Source organism: Eublepharis macularius, chromosome 6 (assembly GCF_028583425.1).
Source record: "Eublepharis macularius isolate TG4126 chromosome 6, MPM_Emac_v1.0, whole genome shotgun sequence".
NCBI lineage: Eukaryota > Metazoa > Chordata > Lepidosauria > Squamata > Eublepharidae > Eublepharis > Eublepharis macularius.
In genome coordinates this window covers 33,091,459-33,111,196 of record NC_072795.1, presented here as the reverse complement: position 1 = coordinate 33,111,196, position 19,738 = coordinate 33,091,459, and the positions used below count along the sequence as shown (strand labels likewise).

The 19,738-nt window shown below is 40.6% G+C and overlaps 1 protein-coding gene across 3 annotated transcripts in view; it reads left to right on the top strand.

The window, feature by feature from the left end:
- The window catches only part of MME (membrane metalloendopeptidase), a 107,300-nt gene that overhangs the window by 54,951 nt on the left and 32,611 nt on the right, over nt 1-19,738 (top strand). For all 3 annotated transcript variants that reach the window (XM_054983300.1, XM_054983298.1, XM_054983299.1), the window contains exons 6-13: nt 3,000-3,095; nt 3,201-3,319; nt 4,437-4,502; nt 5,989-6,123; nt 6,729-6,830; nt 13,015-13,151; nt 13,270-13,363; nt 18,498-18,626. In XM_054983300.1, coding sequence (XP_054839275.1) covers nt 3,000-3,095; nt 3,201-3,319; nt 4,437-4,502; nt 5,989-6,123; nt 6,729-6,830; nt 13,015-13,151; nt 13,270-13,363; nt 18,498-18,626 — 878 coding nt within the window. The remainder of the gene's footprint in view (nt 1-2,999; nt 3,096-3,200; nt 3,320-4,436; nt 4,503-5,988; nt 6,124-6,728; nt 6,831-13,014; nt 13,152-13,269; nt 13,364-18,497; nt 18,627-19,738) is intronic.

The window sequence follows — 19,738 nt, the reverse complement described above, 5'->3', positions numbered from 1 at the left end:
CTTTTTGTCACTGCCATGAGGAAAGATACCTGAAACGGGAAGAACAATGCTAGCTTACCTGTAGTGGTTACAAGCGGAGTGACCTTGAATGAAATATCCTGTTTGGACTTGGGAATTATAAGTGGTTGTTTAATACCTTTATGTAGTATGTCCATGAATAATTTTATGTCTATCATTGTTGCTGAATAAGTCTGGATTAAAAAACCTGTATTGTTGCATACTCTAAAAATCAGCACTGAGAGGCACTGGCACTTTTGTATAATCCTTAGAGTATTGTAAAAAGTTATTATTACTATTAATAATTAGCACAGTGCACTTTAAAACTGTATGATTCATTTTTTCAGTTGCCTGTGTGTAGAGTATATTGTTTACTTGCCTCCGTATGAGATTTGGATGACTGCTTACCCTCAGTGAAAGATTATATGTGACACAAGTGTGACTTGAAAACAAACAAAATTAAAAAACACAATATAAAACTGTTGAATGTATTCTTTATTGTTGATATGAGATACATAATTACGGTGCATTTAGTTAGTTTGTCATGGCGGTTTCTGTTTTGTTTTGGAGTCTTTTTCCAAGATTCTCTCTTTTGGTCTTGCTTGAGTCATCAGCTATGCAGGCATTCTCTTAGACTTGGCAATACCTTTCAGCCTGCAGAATGCATTTGACCTGGGCTTCAATGAGTGTGGTTTTAAATAGTTTCCTAGCATCGTCTAAGGATTTTAATATTGTGATTCCCTTGTAGTTTCCCCTCATTTTTGTAAAGTTCCCTCTTTTGAAATCAAATGTTACTGTTTTGGACTTGAGTGGTAACTTTCCATTAGCAAGCACTGTGGTCACTGTTCCCAGTTGGCACAACATCTACATCTCTCACAAGATCTTGAGCCCTGCTTAGAATCAAATAAAAGAGTCCTGCCCCTTTGGTTGGCTCTGTGACCAACTAGACATGGGCACGAACAGCATTACGAACAGAAAAAACCACGAAAAGCCTAATCTGCTGTTCTCGAACAAGCTGTTCATGAGGCCCCATCCTAAATGAACAGGTGGTCATTGCAAGCCTCGTTCATTGCCTTTGGCAGCCGTTCATCAACCCAGACAGTCTGGCACCTGCAAACAATCTCCTTGGCAACCGGAGGCAGGGAGGGACTGAACTCTGTCTGAACTCCTTCTGGCTTTCCTTCTGGCTTTAACCCTTCAAAGTAGTTCCAGCAGAGAGTCCCGTTTTTGCCACTGTGAAGAGAAAATGACAGCCAATGGGGAGACCCATGGATCATGCCTTTCCCGGGGTGCAATCTCTCTGAAACTTGGGGGGGGGGTCTTCAGAGGACAGTGAGGACTGTGTCCCCTGCAAATTTGGTGGGTATTGGACATTGTGAAGGTCACTTTTGTAAACCCTCAAACTAGCTGCCAGCAGACACTGCTGTTTTTGCCAGGACAGGGCCCTTTAAACTATCAGCTGGCAGGGGGGAATCCCACCGCTGCCTGCCAGCTGATAGTTTAAAGGGATCTTTAAAGGGCCAGGTAAGTGGGTTTGAGGGGGGGCTAAGTGGGGGGTTTGGGGTGGGGGGGTTCTGGCCCCAATGAACAACGAACATGTCCGGGAACAGTTCATGTTCATCCATGTTCATTGTTTGTTGTTCATTGATGGCAACAAATGACGAACAGGGTGTTCGAGGGGGGAGTTCCGTTCGTGCCCATGTCTATGACCAACTGTTTCAGTGCATAGTCATTTATGACGTCTAAGAATCTCATTCTACAGGGAGGAAGCAGAAGCTTTTAGGAGTGACTTGTATACTTTGGCAAGCTATTCATATTGGTATCCAGTCTAAATTATATTTGTGCTAGCAAGGTCCCAGCAGAGAAGAGAGAGTGACAGGTGAAGACTTGTCCAACATTGCTATCTAGGTTGAAATGGTGTTTTGCTTCGTATGGAAATCAGCATAGAAGATCTAGTTATATCAACTTAAAGTGGTGATGCATAGGTCATTTCCACATGCTGTTAAAGCAACGAGCTATTTACTTATTGTTGATATGATATACATAATTACATTTAGTTAGTTTGGCTTTTTTCCCCCCACAGATTCCAGACACCTCCAATTTCAAAGTGGAAGCAGGCAGTTTGGCTTTCATTTGTTCAGCATCCTTTACCCAGCACAGGAAAGGGTGGGAAATCCCATTCTCACAAAAGATGCTGAACAAACGAAAGTAAAACTGCCTGCTTCCACTTTGAAATTGGAGGCATCTGGAATCTGGAAAAAAAAAACAGCATTCAGTAAGTAGCCCGTCGCTTTAACAGCATGTGGAAGTGGCCATAGCCTCATATGAACTGAGGACCGAGTGATTATCTACTTTCATTCCAGTGGTTTGGGTCATGTGAATCCATTGTTAAAATATGCAGTGTTAAGCATAAAAGAGAAAACGCCACTGCAGAGGACAGCAAAGTAAAAAACTTAGTCAGATAAGGATATGGGTGCTATCCTTCCTTATTCTACTAAATGTTCCTTCCTTGTTTGTCCTTGGGATTCAACTCTCGGGCTTGCTTCCAGCTTGTCCACACTTTCTTCTTCCTGTCAGCTGTGTAGTTAGAAGATTAAACTTTTCTAGTAGTGTAATCTCTCTAAATAAATAGTTTTTTCTACTTAATTGGTTTTGGCTTACACAACAGTTCTTTATGAACAAAAGCTAAGTCTACCAACATCTTTTCCATTAGCTGGAGGTACTTTCCTTTGGCTCAAGGAACATTTTCTTGCTTCAGGGGGGGAAAGGGTTGCACCAGAGAAAAGCAACACCAGCAGGGGAATGAATCCAAGGAATCCAACCCAATGTTTTAGTTCTCCTTAGAGGAAAAGTGTTTTTTCTGCGGAACTATGGATACTGGAATAAATTTTGGCAGGGAAGAACTGATTGTGTGAAATGTCTAGAACCATTTTCATCTGTCAGTGTTATAACTAGGCATTTTTACACATGTAACTCATCTGACTTATCTTTGTTTTTGCAAGCTGCTATTGATCTCAGAGGAGGAAAACCTCTCATTAACATATTGGACACTATTAATGACTGGCCTGTAGCAACAGACAACTGGGACCAAGCATATGGTAGGACAGCTGTGGTGATTTCTCCACAATCCACTTTTTTCCAAATAATTGTGACAAGATCTGTCTTTGTCAACATGCTGAGTGTATGTTTTTCACTGTCCTTAGGTACCAGTTGGACAGCTGAGAATGCTATTGCACTGCTAAACTCTAAGTATGGGAAAAGGGTCATCATTAACCTATTTGTTGGCACAGATGATAAAAACTCCACGCAACACATACTTCATGTAAGTTTGTCACTCTTAGAAAGGCCTAAAACTTTTATCAAACTGTTACGGATCCTCAACCCATGCAGAGATGCTAGCTCACACAAGCTGTGCTACAAAGCAATCTGAACTAGACGGTGAGGGTAATGGTGGCCCTGCATGCACCCACGGGCAATTATGTGGACGATACTGCCCATATGGACCACCTTAATTTCTATGAACATGTAGCTATCCCATTCTGTTGGTTTTCTTGGATATCCACATCTTCTATTACATTGGTTTGGTTTGGTCAGCCAACACTAAGGCTGTATGATTCTGTTGTAGAAACTCCATCAAGAATGAAGTTGCATTTATACAACAACCCAATAATTATGCTTACACTGTGACTTTGTGGGCTATCCAAACATTGAATTATGATTAAACCCAATGTTTGGGACTAAGGTGAAGCTCAATGCTGCCTGACTACAGAGGGTGTTTGGGGTATATGAATACCATAGGTAATGGCTTGGGTATGTGTTCCATGCCCTATGATTGTATTCCATTTCCACCTTGTTTTGTTGTTCCCCACTACCAGCGGCAATCAGTAAGGGAACCTGATATTTAAATATGTGGTTGCTGATTGGCCAGAAGATCCCTGGGGAACACACCTCATGCAGTGTGCTGCTAACCAGTTAACATAACAGTTGCAAGGCTGAACAGACTATTCTGTGCTCCTGAAGACCTTCACAGCAGCCACTGATACATGCACGTACCTTCTCCCCACCTATGTCCCCTAGTCATATCCAGAGGCAGAAAACTCTTCATTTCCTCACTGACCAATTGTTCTCTTTTTCTGAAAGTAGATTTTTTAACAGACAGCATTATTCTTTCATCTCACCCCACAAATTCTGGATTATTCTTTTCTTTTCTTCTTTTTCTGTGCTGCAAGAGTTCATCTTTTATGTGTTCTCTTTCAGTCATTGAATTCATTGTTTGCCCCACAATCTTAAGCAGAGACATATCCTTCAAAACCCATTGACTTCAATGGTCTTAAAGGGGTATAACCCTGCAATGTTAGGTTAGGAATATGTATGGTGATGTTTTGTCGTTTTTGCTTCAAAAAGATTTTTAAGAATATCTTTTGAAACTGGTTTTATAGATTGATCAGCCTGGGCTTGGACTGCCTTCTCGTGACTACTATGAATGCACTGGATTATACAAGGAGGTAAGCCTTAGCCCACAGAGCAGAAAAGGTCTCTTACGTCTCTTTATAATAAACGTTAAGTCCTGCTTCCAAACAACCAGCCTCTTGACCTGTTCAGAAGCCTCAGTGAGGATAGTATGCCTGTAGCAGGTATTAGGAAGATGATAAAGAAGGAATGGTGCCCTAAAATATTCTATATGAGGAACTCAAATGTGGTTTGAAAATGTCTTTGACTCATTGTACCCAGGTCCCATTATGTAAGGGTAAATCATGCTTCTATATTCTATATAAAATGGTTCCATGCTCTCCATAATGAACCTAGTGAATCTTGTGCACCATAGTGAATCTTGTGTATTCTGTCAAATGACATTTTGCCATCTGAAGGAGAGAATCCTAATGACATTCTTACATGCACACACACACAGGTGCACACTCATTGTTTGTTCCATTAACAAGAATTTCATTTTGCATTGTACAAGACACACTGAAATGAACTAGAGGCACACAAGAGCACATGGACTAGATTGTGCCCTTTGTCTGTCTCCCATACTGCAACCTTAATGATACCTGAGGTGACTATATCCCAGTGGTATGATGGTAGAGATACCTATTGTTGTGTGTGCACACCTACATTTCATTGCTTATACCCATGGTAGTAAATTGTAATTGGTTGCAAATTCCTAATGCACATATGTGGAGTTTTCCTGTGTGGAAATCAATACGTCCGATGTGCTGGACTGTGGTGGAATATAGGTGGTAAATGTACAGCTGACATTAAATCAAAAGGACGTAAATTCTGCAATGAGAAGCAAAACTCCCATCACAAAAGTTGTAGCAGACATTCAGAACATGTAGAGAGATTACAGGACTCCATTGACTGAATCATTGTTCCTGGAATAAGCATCTGGTCTGGTCCCAGATCATCTGGAAGCGGCATTTACAGAAGCTCTAATTAGACAAGCCGGTTAGGAAATGTGCAGTTTAAGTGGTAGGTTTTAAGTACAGACTAGTAAATATCTAATTACACATAATAAAAGCTTGGTAGAACGTTGTGGTTGGTCTTGATTAGGCATGTAGCAATTTGCCACAAGAGAATACATAAAAAGAAAATTTTCAGTTGTTAATTGTTGTTCAAATTATTTCTAGGTGAATTATGCATTTTTTCCAGCTAGTTTTAACTAACCATTCATGTTCCTCATCAACAACAATAATTTAACAAAGCTTGAAGGTAAAATATAGGTCTGGAACTAAGAGCAGAATAACATGTGCTAGATGATTTACCCTATACTGTGACATCAACATGTTGTACATTTCCCCACGTGCCCCCTCCCCACTCCATAGCATTGGCTGCCACTCTTATGGACAGAGAAGCACACAATATCACGACATCATTATAGGGGGTAAGTGATCTCAAATTCTGCAGGAGAAGAGGAGAAAAAAAGGACATATATTCCTTTGGATGTTCTATATGATGTGTTTGCCAAAAAAATGTTTCTTCCCCTTACAGGCATGTTTAGCCTACGTTAATTTCATGACTTCTATAGCAAAACTGATCCGCAAGGAAAGAAATCTCACCATCAATGAGACCCAAATTTCTGTGGAAATGAACAGAGTGATGGATTTGGAAAAAGAGATTGCAAATGTGAGTCACTCTCTCCCATTTATGCACCAGTTTTTGTATAGAAGTGGTTGACTCTCATCCACAGTCTAAATGATGTTTGTCTCTCTTTCTGAGAGTTAAATGGAACCCTGGACAAAGAAAAATATAAAAGCAATTCATTGGGTAACGTATGAATCTGATGGGACACATCTAATGTAATATATTGGTTACATCTGACTTTGAGAGTGGCTGTATACTACTAATATGTATGCCAAGGTACACTGATTAAGACTGCTGTCTTATGCACACTTACTTAAAGTGCCATAACACTTTGTATGTTTTACTGCTACAAAATAATGTGTTAGGGTTTGTGGTGGCTGAACTTCACTGCCTTCCAGTTGCCCTAGAAGTCTCTTGTGACACTAAAAATGGCAGTAATCTGGATATGTGGCCTTCTGGAAAAGTCATAAGGACTTTTATAAGGACTTATAATCAGTTGGGTCTGATTATCATTAGATAACATCAGTTCTACTTAGCCATAGACATCATCAGTTGATGATTTCAGAGAAACTTCACTTCTTTCTACAAGAGCTCTCTACACTTCTGGTTTATCTATTATTCCTTTAAAACGTCTCTTTTGTGTTAAGGCTACAACCAAATCTGATGAGAGAGTTGACCCACTTCTGCTATACCACAAAATGACATTTGCTGATGTCCAGAAGAACTTCTCTTTGGAGTCCAATAACCAGGTAAAAGATCAATCAGGCATTGTTTTAAGCTTCTGCTAATACTGGCCAATCCAGAGTATAACATTTTAAACAACTTAGGGTTGGTTGTATTGTCGAAGGCTTTCACGGCCGGAGAACGATGGTTGTTGTGGGTTTTCCGGGCTGTATTGCCGTGGGCTTGGCATTGTAGTTCCTGACGTTTCGCCAGCAGCTGTGGCTGGCATCTTCAGAGGTGTAGCACCAAAAGACAGGGATCTCTCAGTGTCACAACCTCTAAGTATGACTGTGACACTGAGAGATCCCTGTCTTTTGGTGCTACACCTCTGAAGATGCCAGCCACAGCTGCTGGCGAAACGTCAGGAACTACAATGCCAAGACCACGGCAATACAGCCCGGAAAACCCACAACAACCAACTTAGGGTTGGATTCTCTGGCTGTCTTTTATTAAGTTTTCCTTCAATGAAGAATGACTTTTCTGATAGAGAAGGCTTCCTCTGATGGACAGAAGTCTGTCTTTGTTAAAGGAAGGCTTTCTCTGTTAGAGCAAGACATGGTGGAAGGGAGTCAAAGAATCCAACTCTTATTTCTGAATATAAACTGAGCATTTGGGGGTTTGAGTGTGTGTGATATTTTTGTCACATTATTGTATGCTGAAATGATTATAGGAAAATGAGAAAAGGTCCCCAAATGAGAGAGGAGATTTTAGGAAGATTTAGCCACTGCTCTTGTTTTTCCTCGCAAACAGCTGATCACCAATTTGTAGTCAGGAATGTAAGGAAGGATTCAGTAACTGAATTGGAGAAAAGCTATGCATGGGTCACTCATTTGTCCACACAGTTTCTTATTCAGATAACACATATGAACACAGAAGCCAGATTTTTCTATAAATATCTCCCAGCTCAGTCATGACAAAGCAATTGATCTACTTGTTGTTCATTGTAAATCAAACATTTGACAGATATATGAACAGTTTCTCCATCACGAATAGCAGAGGTGTAGCATATTTTATCATATTTATCTCATGAACTTTCAGGAAAAAAGTTAATGTCTCACATTTAAAGAACTGTGGTGCAAAGGCTAAGTTCTTTGTCACTTTTAATCTAGTTATAGCACTATCAACTGATTAAGAGAACAATCCTAAACAAGTCTACTCAGCATCTTATACAGGTCTATTCAATGAGGCTTACTCTTAGAAAAGTGTTCTTAGGATTGCAATGTAAGAAATTTTTAATTCACTTGACTACCCACTAACTTATTAATTAATTAACTGGTTACATTTAAACATATTTACATATGGCCAAGATTTCAATATAAGTGCCTTTTTGAGATACTGAAGCAAGTGTGTCATAATTCACAATTTAATTAAGGACCTGTGAATTTGGATTACTTCCTGTTCATTGGTCATGATTTGGGAAATGATTTTTGGGGGGGATGATCAGTTTGACTAATTACCCATTTGTGGCTTTTTGGCAGGTTGTTTTACTGTATTCTATTCATGCAGTGCAGAGCAATATTTTATTTGTTCGTGCTCATTCTCATACAACTTGATTGAGTTCTACTACCCCATTGTCCTTGCTGCATATAGACTTTTCACAATGCTGGCCAGAGTAAACTAGGAACCTCTAAGTATGAGCACTCGGATATACCTTGTAGCCGTTTCCGGCAAGCTGCCAGTGACCTGCTGATGTCAAAAGGCAAAATTACAAACGGACGCAGGCTTACAAAAGGACATCGCGCAGGCTGGTGCATGTGCGCGCACGGGCAGGCACACGGGCACGCAGGCGCCCAGTCTGCCGGCCGGCTGCACACACCAAAAACCCTGGCACCGCTGCTGAGACCAGGAACAGGGCCATCACTGCTTCTTTGCTTTCCTGCTGTTTGCTTGCTTTCTTTGCTTCTTTTAGAGACTAGAAAAACAACTCTTTTCAAAACTAGCTGCCTGCAGCTGGCCTAAACTCTTAGCCAATCAGAAGGGCCAAAACTTCTGATGACAGGCTTGGGCTGTGGCCTGGCCTCACAGGTGAGGGAAGGGGAGAGAACTCATCACCCCACCCCCATAAGGATATGTGCTAATAAACCAGGAGGCCAGTGCCAGCCTCCCTTACGCTTTGTCCTTGAAAGCTGTTACAGGTTTGCATATGTGGCTCAAAGCTTCTTATCTGACCGGTATAGACAGTGTTGACCAGCCCCAATCTCCTAAAAGGAAAAAAAGTATCAAAAGCCTAACCCAAGATATTTTAACTCAAAAAGAAATGAATGAGTGAGTTTCACTACGTACTTGAATCACTTACTTTGGGATCAGGCCCAAATAGGCCCAGATCAGGCCGCTGTGAAGCACAGCAGTGCTCCCACACTCTGCAATGGCCCAATCTGAGTTGAATTGCCTCAAATTGTGCCCAATTTGGCCCAGATGGGCCCGAATCGGCCCAGATTGGGCCACTGCAGAGCACAGCAGCACTCCCACGCTCCTCAGTGGCCCGATATAGGCCGAATCGGCCCAATCCGAGCCAGTTTTAGCCAAAATCAGGCCTGAATCTGGACAATTCTGGCCCCTGTGAAGTGCAGGAGTGCTCCCATGGTGGCCCATGTGTTGACATCACTTCCCAGAAGTCATGGAGTCTGGGAGTGAGCACGACCAGTGGAGGCAAGGTAAGTGCCGGCCTCCCACCTCCCACCCAGGGGGTAGGGGGACCCGGAAACCCTATCTAGGAGTAATGAAATTTTATCTCCAAGGATTTCAAGTGTGTTTTGGGTTGTACCCAGGAGCCAAGAAGGAGAGAGAAGAATCTGTTCTGTACAGTCTCCCTCCCCTTAAAGTTTAATTGTAAAGCAGATTCATTGGATTAATTTTAGACCTAAAACAAATTCCCCTTTCCTCCCTCCTCTATGTATCACACAATTTAGTTAGTGAGTATTCTGCAGATAGTTAAGGCTATATAAATTATATGACAATGTTTTATGGTCATTCCCAACACAGATGAATGAATAGTTGACAGATGAAACAGCAGTGCATTCAGTAAAATTTTATATTAACTTCAGCCCAGTTTTTTTAACCACAAGAAATATTCCCTTGAATAGGCTATAAAAATCCCACCAGTGACTTTTTTTTATTCTGACCATATTTTGATGTCCAATTTCAGTGGCAAAATTATAAAATATGAATTTTCAAAAAATGTCTTTCATTAAGGAACCCTGAAGTGGTTTTTGGAATGAATGTTTTAAATCATTTTGCAATGGACTAAGATCAAAATATTATCAATTTCAGCTTGCTTTTTTGCTTAATGGCCAAGCATTTCCCACGCTCATGGAAAATTGCTAAACAGAAGTTTATTGTTGTTCATGAACACAGCAATATTTTCTTTTTTACTTCAGAGGAATTTGTTTACAGTAGCAATCTGGCTGTGGAAAGCCAAAAAAGGCAGAAAACAAAACAAAATGGCATGTTTGCTTGAAATAGGCTGCAGTCCTAAGAACACTTTATTGGGATTAGACCCCACTGAATTAATTTAGATTTATTTATGTGTAAACCTGTTTAGGATTCCTTCCATTCTTGAGCAGAGTTGCACCCCACTAAGCTCAGTGACGTCGAAAGACTTGAACGGTATAACTGTTTAGGATTGGATGGATAGATTGGTCATATGCATTTGTCATTGTGAATTATGCTAATGCAAAGTAACTATGAAGGTATATTTGTGTGACTCAGATATTTGAATGTTACATTTAAGTAGCTGGTATTCATCTCAGTTAAGGGCTAGATCATTCACTGACACATGGGTTTTCTATGCATGCATGGGAGGGATGGCATATCCTTAATCTCCTACTACATGCAATGTGTACTGTGGCGATCTACACAACCTTTCTACCACAATTTAAAAGTAAAGAATTGTGTGTACATATATGTGTGATTTCTGTTTGCATCACGTTACAATATTGTCAGGCTCAGGGCATGCTGGGGCCTCCTAATGGCCATTTGCTGTCCTGGCTGGTTGCCCTGAGTGTGTCCCTGGGCCTCAGATGTGGAAGGTCATATTAGGGCTCCATCATGCCTCATTCCCTATAGTTCCCTGCTGGAGGGCTGCACCCGGCAGAGCAGAACCCATCTCTCCATGTCTCCTCTCCGAACCAGGTTCTGGAGCCCTTTTTATCCTTCCCTTGTCCCAGTCCCCCTTTCCCATGCCTGCCCCTGGGGTGCTTGCCAACACCAGGGATAATGGTTGGAGCACCATGTGGGGAAGAGCTTGTCCACATTCCCTCCAGCTCTTCAATGCTCCCACAATAGAGGGAGGGTTCCTGCCTGCTGGGCTGGTTGCCTCTGGCCTCTCCACCGGCCCCTCCTTCCCTCCCTTCCCCAGAGTGTGGGTTGATGTAGCAGTGAAGCCCTGCCCCCCCCCCCCCGTCTGGCCTCAGTGCAGATTCCGAGAGCCAGGCTGAGTAGACAGGGTTGGTTGCGAGTGTCCCTGCTGCTTATGGCACAGCCCAAGGTTGGGTTGCTGGTGGCACGAGCACAGCAGGTAGAGAAGCTGTTGCTCAAGGGACTGCTCTTTGGGGCTTCTTGGCCCACCTCCTGCTGCTGGTGAACCTTTTAACCTTTTTACATATTGAATAACTCACACTAGTAGTGTTCTTTTATAAAGCATTTTTAAAAAACTGAAACAACAAAAACTATATTTTGAATATAAGATATTAGAAAACTAACATATACTTCCATTAATTTTAAAGGAAAACATTAAAAATCAATAATTTATAGTGTTGTTTGTATCTTGGGGTATTTTTCTTTGCCAACAATCTATCTCTGCAGTAAGGTAAATACTGTTCTTTACATTAACAGAAAGGGCCATTAGTTTGTCTATCCAGTATCTTAAATTTGTTTTTCTGGATAAGTGCTCAATAACTTATAATAATAACAATAACAATAACAACTCAAGGGTATTATTTTTGTTCACCAATACGTTTATCTATTTAATTGATTCTTTTCATTATTTATAGTCCTCCTTTCTAACTGAGATTCAAGGCAGATTACATAGTGTGAATCAAATACAGTCAACAGAATAGTACCTCCAATAAGCACTGTAGTAGGGTTTGGATTGCAGAAATCTGAAACAGAGCTATGGGGAAAAGCATAATCATTTAAATATGACATGTTAAATGATGAAGGAATTATAAAATAGGAGCATATTTACAGTAAAGTAGTATAGTCCATAATCCCTATCCATATAGATTAAGTAGTATAGTTCATAATCCCATTAAAACTGAATAATTCAGCTTTGCATAATTTGTAGAAAGCCTGGAGAGAGAGAGAGTCTTCCTTTCCGCACCAGGCAGGCCATTTCATAAAGTGGGCGTACAATAGAAAAGGCACGGGTATGGGCCGTTGTTGATTTTGCAGGGTGGCACCTGCAGAAGGCCCCACTCAGACGAGTGAAGCTAGTATGGCAGAACATCAAGAGAGAGGTGGTCCTGCAGATATGATGGATCAAGACCATGAAGGGCTTTGTATGTGGCAGCCAATCCCTGACAGCCAGGTTGCCAGATTGTCCATGTCAAGGTAGGGGGACATTTTGAGCACTACACTGAGTTAGAGCAACTTTTTGTAGATGCATTAACTTGCTTCTCCACAGCAATGCTGGATCCAGTATAACCTCTGGGCTCTCAGTAAGCAGGGCTTTTTTTCAGCTGGAACGCGGTGGAACGGAGTTCCGGAACCTCTTGAAAATGGTCACATGGGCTGGTGGCCCCGCCCCCTGATCTCCAGACAGTGGGGAGTTGAGGGCAATGGCGCGGAGGGCAATCTCAACTCCCCTCTGTCCGGAGATCAGGGGGCGGGGCCACCAGCCCATGTGACCATTTTCTCCAAGGGCAACCCACTGAGTTCCACCACCTCTTTCCCCAGAAAAAGCCCTGTCAGTAAGTAATATGGAATGGAGTAAAAAAGAAACCACCCCAAAAGTAATATATATATTTCTTGGATTGCTTTGTGCACTTTTTTAACAGAAAGAAAACTTAAGTGTTGTGTGGCTGTACTTTGGGGACACTGTTTACTAATGGGCAGGTGACAATGCTCAAAGAGCAAAAAATTGTAGAACCACTTTTGTAGGCATTCTATCAAAAGAAGTGAAATTAGGGTTGGAGATTCATCCCTGTGGCTATCAGGAGGATTACTGCAATACACTGAACGTATACCTAACCAGTATTTTTTTCTTCCTAGCCATTCAACTGGTTAACATTTGTAAATAATGTCATGACAACTGTGAACATCACAATTGAAAATACGGAAGACGTGATTGTTTATGCTCCACAATATCTAACCAAACTAAAACCTATTCTCCTGAAATACACTCCCAGGTAGCTACACCAGTTATATATATATATATATATATTTAAAGTTTTTATTTCTAAGTTGCCAGTATACCCCATAGTTCTAGAAACATAGCCAATTTATTTCTGCCCTTTTATTTTTCAGAGAACTTCAAAACTACATGAGCTGGCGATACATAATGGATTTGGTAAACACTCTAAGCCAAAACTACAAGGACGTAAGGACTGCTTACCGTAAGGTGCAGAAACTCATTTTTTTTAAGTACTTAACAATTGAGAATTGTCATTCAAAGTTCAAGAATCAGTTCAATGACATGTAGCAACTGAGTAACTCAAGAAGCCCTACATATTTGCTGAACTTTATAGAGTCACAAACAAGCTAAGAACAGATTTCTGAGTTTGTATCATTCACTGAGTCAGGGACTGATAGAACATATCAGATGTATCTCCAGGTGTGTATCAGAAGGTACATCTGACTACCCACACCACCATGCTAACTGGATATGCATTCAAATGCACATCCTTCTCTTACTGACCCAACTAATAAAGCCTATATCCCTTTTGTAAGTGCAACTAAAGCTGGGTTGGGATGTGTATATATAATATCCATTAATATCTGAAGAAGGGAGCTCTGACTCTCAAAAACTTATGCCCTGAAAATCTTGTTGTTCTCTAAGGTGTCCTTGGACTCAAATCCTACTGCTCTGCTGCAGACCAACACAGCTACTCACCTAAAAATGATGTCTATAATCTATTAATATTTTGAAAGCATCTGGTTTTGAGGAGTACATGTGCCTAAATTTTAGCAGCCTTCCAGATCCCAACTGTTCTTTATCTTCTCTCAAGAAAAAAAAAATCTTTATCTTGCTTTTCCAACATGGAGCTCAATGAAATTTATGCCTTTTATTTAATTTTATCCTCACCACAGCATGGTCAAATAGTTAGAAAGAGAAATGAAGACTAATCTAGGGTTGTACAGTGAACTTGATGGTTGAGCATTGGAATTGAACTTGGTCTCCAAGGCCAATACTCTCCACTGCTATGCCATACTGAAGATATGAAACATTTTCAGAGAGGAAGCATTTATCTGTTCTGCATGATTTCCTCCCCATTCATATTTTAAAAGGCTCTCATGCTTCATTTCCAAACTGCTGTTTGAACATGGGTAAATTAAGTTTTTCAATGGCAGCCTGGGAGAGGAAATGGGATGTTCATGCGCTCTCTTTGGATCTTGGCCCTTTCCTGAGATTGTACTTGTATGTTTGTAAATCAGTTAAACATAATTCATAGTTACTTTATTGCAGAACAGTATCACTGTCATGCAAATAACCACAGTCGCTCAACTCCATTTGACTTTCTACCAGTTTTCACACATCTGAGAAGAACAAGCCTTAAAGCCAAGCCATAGATGCTATAATCCAATGACTCAAGCATGCATGCAGGCTCATAAGATCTTCTGAATACACAGAGGTTCTTCTATTATTTCCATTAGGCAAATGATACAACCACATTTTAGAACCCCCACAGTACAAACAGAATACTGCTTGACATAGTACAATGTGGAATAAAACCTGCATGCATGGAGCTCTGAAAACATGCCCAAGTGCTTCAAGCTTTGGAGCACATCTCAAATTGTCATAAACACAGCTCAAAAAGAGCTGGGTGCTGCTACTCAGCCTGGTGGTGTCCCATAATGTGCTGTAGGAGCTCCTTAAAAGTACATACCATCTTCTTGAACTCTTGCTTGATTGCTTCATTTATAGTTTGCTTGTCTTGCTGAGAATCCAGGCGGATTGCACAATTAGAAAATGATGAAATAAATGGTATAGGCTGTTTCCTCGCGGTCTAAAAATAGTGCAATATTCATGGAAGGCTGCCGGCTTCTTCACACAATTTTTGACACCATCCGTTTAAAAACGCCACAAATCATATTTGTGACGTTTTGTAAAAAAAAAAAAGGCATCAAAAATCACGCGAGGAAGCTGGCAGCCTTCCGTGAGATTTATGCTATTTTTAGACCGTGGGGAAACGGCCCTAGTTCATACATCCAACAATGGAGATTTTAAAAAATTAGAGAACAGTGCATTAAAACAGTATGATATATAGAACAGAACTGTATTTTTTCTACCATCGTAGAACCATCATCAGTTTAATCAGGTTGTAACCAATATTCAGGTGCATCCTGAGGATATATTTACATAGATTGCAACACAAACTTCTCTAGTCTGTTAGGTTTTGATGTTATTCATATGAATTTTTCTACGACAAATTATTCAATATATTGTGTAAATTCTGTGGATGCAAAATGTATTTTGGAAATTGTTAGTTCAAGTCAAAAAAAATAGATGCTAATAGATCCATGTAGAATCCACCGGATGTCCAGTTTTGATTAGCACCCTTGTGCTGGAAAATAATTTTTTCCCAACACTATTTTCCCAACTGCAAACAGCCAGTTAGAGCAGCTATATGAGGAGAGAGACATAAAGGTTGCCTTTATGGTGCATGCAAGTTTCCCCAACAGGGCAAATATCGGGTCAGGCTGCTGTTTACAAAGGAACAACACACTGTAGATCAGATGACAAGTCTTCCAACGTCTGTTCTCATTTGGCCTTTGCAAGGGGGCGGTTCTTTGTATGTCAAAGGAATGTCATTAGGGTATGTAATTCCCAGCATATTTCAATTGGAGAAGGTGCCAGATCAGAGAACAAATAATAAAGTGTCACTGAGAAGACTAATCCCAAGAAATGAACTTTTTAAATGCTATCCCATCAGTGTATTACTGTCTCTTTTTGTTTATTTTGAGCCACTAACTTTACAGTGAGAACCTTTACAATATAATGCTGAGAGTAAACATGTATGTACAATGCCATCAAGTTGTTTATAGCAACTCCATAGGGCTTTTCAAGGCAAGAGACAAGCAGAGGTGGTTTGCCATTGCCTACCTCTGTAATGATCTTGGACTTTGGTGATCTCTCATCCAAGTACTAACTTTAGTTAACCTTGCTTAGCTTTTGAGATCTAATGAGATTGGCCTAGCCTGCACCATCCAGGTCAGAACAGTAGTATAGGTAGGACTTTAAGAAAATAGATCCATCATCATGGTAAATGGGGGAGATTTGGAACTCTGTCTTAAATGCCAGCTCCTTATTTTAAGTTGTGATGAGCCAAAAATGGACAGGTAAGAAGCCATAGGGCTGGACCCGGTGCAAAATTTCTCTTCTGCTAGAGCTCTTGTACAAGCAGAAATGCAAGAAAAAGACTGTGGTTCCTGCTTGCACTAAGTCAGACTTACTGCATCTCATTTGTTCTTTCACTTGTGCAAGACACTGTGCAACTAATTTCCGGTACTGTGATATACAGGGAGGAAAACACTAGGCATTGCATAAAATCTTGCACAAGCAGAACTGTGCTAAGTCTGTTTATCCTTCAGCTTGCTCATCCCTAGAGGGGCTAAATGGTGACTAGGAAAAATGAGGCTGTGGCAAATTATCATGCCATAGAGGCTGGGATGTGTGTGCTCAGGTCAGTCAATCTTCTGCAGGTGAAATGCACTGTCAACTCATTGCTTCTATTAGAATTTGGAGTAGTGTTGTGCACACAGCATCCTACTTTCCCTGTGGGTTTTTTTGGCCAAGTGAAATGAGATTTGGGTTTTCAGCAGAAAATTCATGGGGATGTTGATATGCCCCTTTACTAAGGCTTATGTTTTTATGGCCACAAATGAATCATCAACAGCATACTGACACCACTTATATACTGTCTTGTGGTGAAATCCAATGCAATGCTTCTAAGTCCCATTGATTTCAATAGAAGAGAGCTGAACAGGCTCTTGGCAGTGCACTCCTAAACAGAGTTAAACCCTTTCAAGTCCATCAAAGTAAATGGACTTAGAAGCGTGTAACTCTGCTTGGGCTTGCTCTGTATTCTCATATTGAAATAAGTAAGATCCGAAGAACTTAACTTTGGTGAAATTGCAGCCGGTATTGTCTTTGATTCAGGACATGACATGCCTGTCTTTGTGCTGTGAAAGAAACCAATTAGAAGGAGAATCATGTACTGTTCTCTTTGGCTGCTCCTTTGCCACACTGAATCACAGAAATGTAATATAAAGAGCTGAAAATAATGCCATCTTCAAGGGAAGCCAGTTGTTGTATGCTGTTGTATGCTGATAACGATTCCCAAAAGACCTTTTCTCACTGCCTTATTTTTCATGTGGCTTATTAAGGCTAGAAAATAACCCACTCTTTTTCAAGGGCGTTCATTCTTTCCAAAGCATGGAATTCAGAAGTGATTGCTTAGAACTTTAGAGGTGAGGTTAAATGTGGAGTGGGGGGAAATTTCAGAAGTGAAGGCACTTCAGGAAAGATCTAAATTATTTCCAAACCTTTGACATCCTAAATTACTAGACTACATTGCACAGCAAAGTCTGGGTTGCCAAAGGCATAAAGCAAGCATAATTTAAAAAGCATTATGAAAGCTTGGTATCAACTGAGCTCCATTATTCACTGATGGTGCAGGTTTCTAATTGGCAATTGTTAAGCCAGTCCACCTCAGACGTTGTGCCAAGAAAGAACCATAAGGAAGTTCCTGATTAATTAAAGGCCATTGGGAGTCCAGTGTAGCCATCACCAAGAGAGAAAGCTGTCTGTTGGATCTTGGCATACTACACTGCTTTGGCGTAGCCCAATGACTCTCCATTTTTTTAGTATAATATTCATAGACATAGAGAATCATTGAGTAACAGAGGCAGTATTTCATGGCCATCGCACACACCATGCAGAGGCAAACACAAATTTCTAGAGATTCCTCTCCGAGTTTACCCTGTTCTCCTCCCTCCCAGTCTCAGTCACAACCCATCTGTGCCAGAGAGTTTTGATTCATTGGACCTAACACCCTCCGAATCACAGCATCTACAGGCATCCATCCCAGGATGACTTCAAGGCCGATTCTCCAGCCAAGCCATCCCAACAGCTACTGGGCATGAGACAGTAAGGAGGGCTCCAGTGCCCTGTAAGGGCTCAACTGGCTCCCAGCTTTAGGGAAGATGATTGGCATCTCCTCTTGAGATTGCATCATGACCGGGTCCAAGCCACTTCCCAGCATCAATACTGCAGGATCGGGCTAGCAGTGGTGTGGGCCCAGGATATACCTTGCTTTGGGGCAACAAAATAGTATAGCTTACAACAAGGCGGCATATGAGAAATTTAAAACATAAGAGGAACAGAGAAGAGAATTTACTCTCTTAACTAATGTACTTCCATTAAAATCAGTAATAATAATTTAAAAATTCACTAATAATTTGAAGCTCTTCCAAAATGCCTAAGTCCTTGCTGCCAGGGTGATGAATTTTTCTAATGTTTTTTTGCTTCGCAGGTGCTCTTTGGCACAACCTCAGACACCGCAGCTTGGCGCCGCTGTGCAAACTACGTCAATGGCAATATGGAGAATGCTGTGGGCAGGCTGTATGTAGCAGAAGCATTTGCTGGAGAGAGTAAACACAAGGTAACATTCTCAGATCAATCAGTGTGATCTTAGTCAGATACTTAAATGGGACTTAGCTCCAGATTGTTGAAGAGAAAATCCAGTGGCTGCTTTCTTAGTATCCAAAAATCACTGTTGTCATCTGCTCAAGAATTCCTGGTTCATCCTCTAACATTAAAAAGGAGAGGAGAGGACAGGAAATGGATCTTTTAGGAGCAGTAAGGACATAACATCAAGCAATGCTGGACTAGTATTATTCCTGCTCCTGTGCTCATTTGCATTTGAAGTGCATAAAAGAGCAGGGGGAAAGGCTGATTATGGATGATGATAACAGGTGTACAGTTAAATGTACACACACACCCCAAATGGCCTATTTAAAACATGTCTACCCATACCTGGATTGTAGACATGATTCTACCTCAGAATGAAAGAAGAAAGCCACATCTTTTGGCAGATTGATTATGGGATTATGTAGCTCTTCCTGAACAGTAAGCCAAGTTATTAGTCATAGATGAATATTAGAAGAAGCCGTCTTTGCATGTTGTAGAGAAAAGGTGTCAAAGATTACAGAGAAGGAAATCGATCTTGACTGGCTTTGACTGGAATGAAAGTGCATCAACTGAATTGCAACAGCAATGTCCCCTCTCCCAGAAGAAAATATGCAAATTGGAATAATGTACTTCATTTCTAATTTTTTATTTTATTTACATTATTTATATCCCACTTTTCTCACTGAAACTAGAGGCAAATTGCACAGTGCAAGTCAATATGATCAGTAGCTGGAATATTCAGTTAAGAATACAATAGGGTATGGATTGCAGAAATGTGTAAAAAAAACCCCAACCAGATATCTAATACAGAACTGAAACAATTCTGAGACAAAGCTTAACCAATTTAACACGACATATTAAATGACCCAGAAACTACAACCTCCAATTCTCATCAAATTCACTAGTTTCCAGTTTCTAGGATTTTTTAGTAAAAACTGTGAGAGTTAAACTGGTAGTAAAATCATTGTAACTCTGTAACATGGATATACTGTCACTTTATCGTAATGGTTTTCTTCAAAAGGTATAGAAATATTTTTTAAAGTAGTGATAATTATTTGCAAAATATATCTGCTTGATAACTTT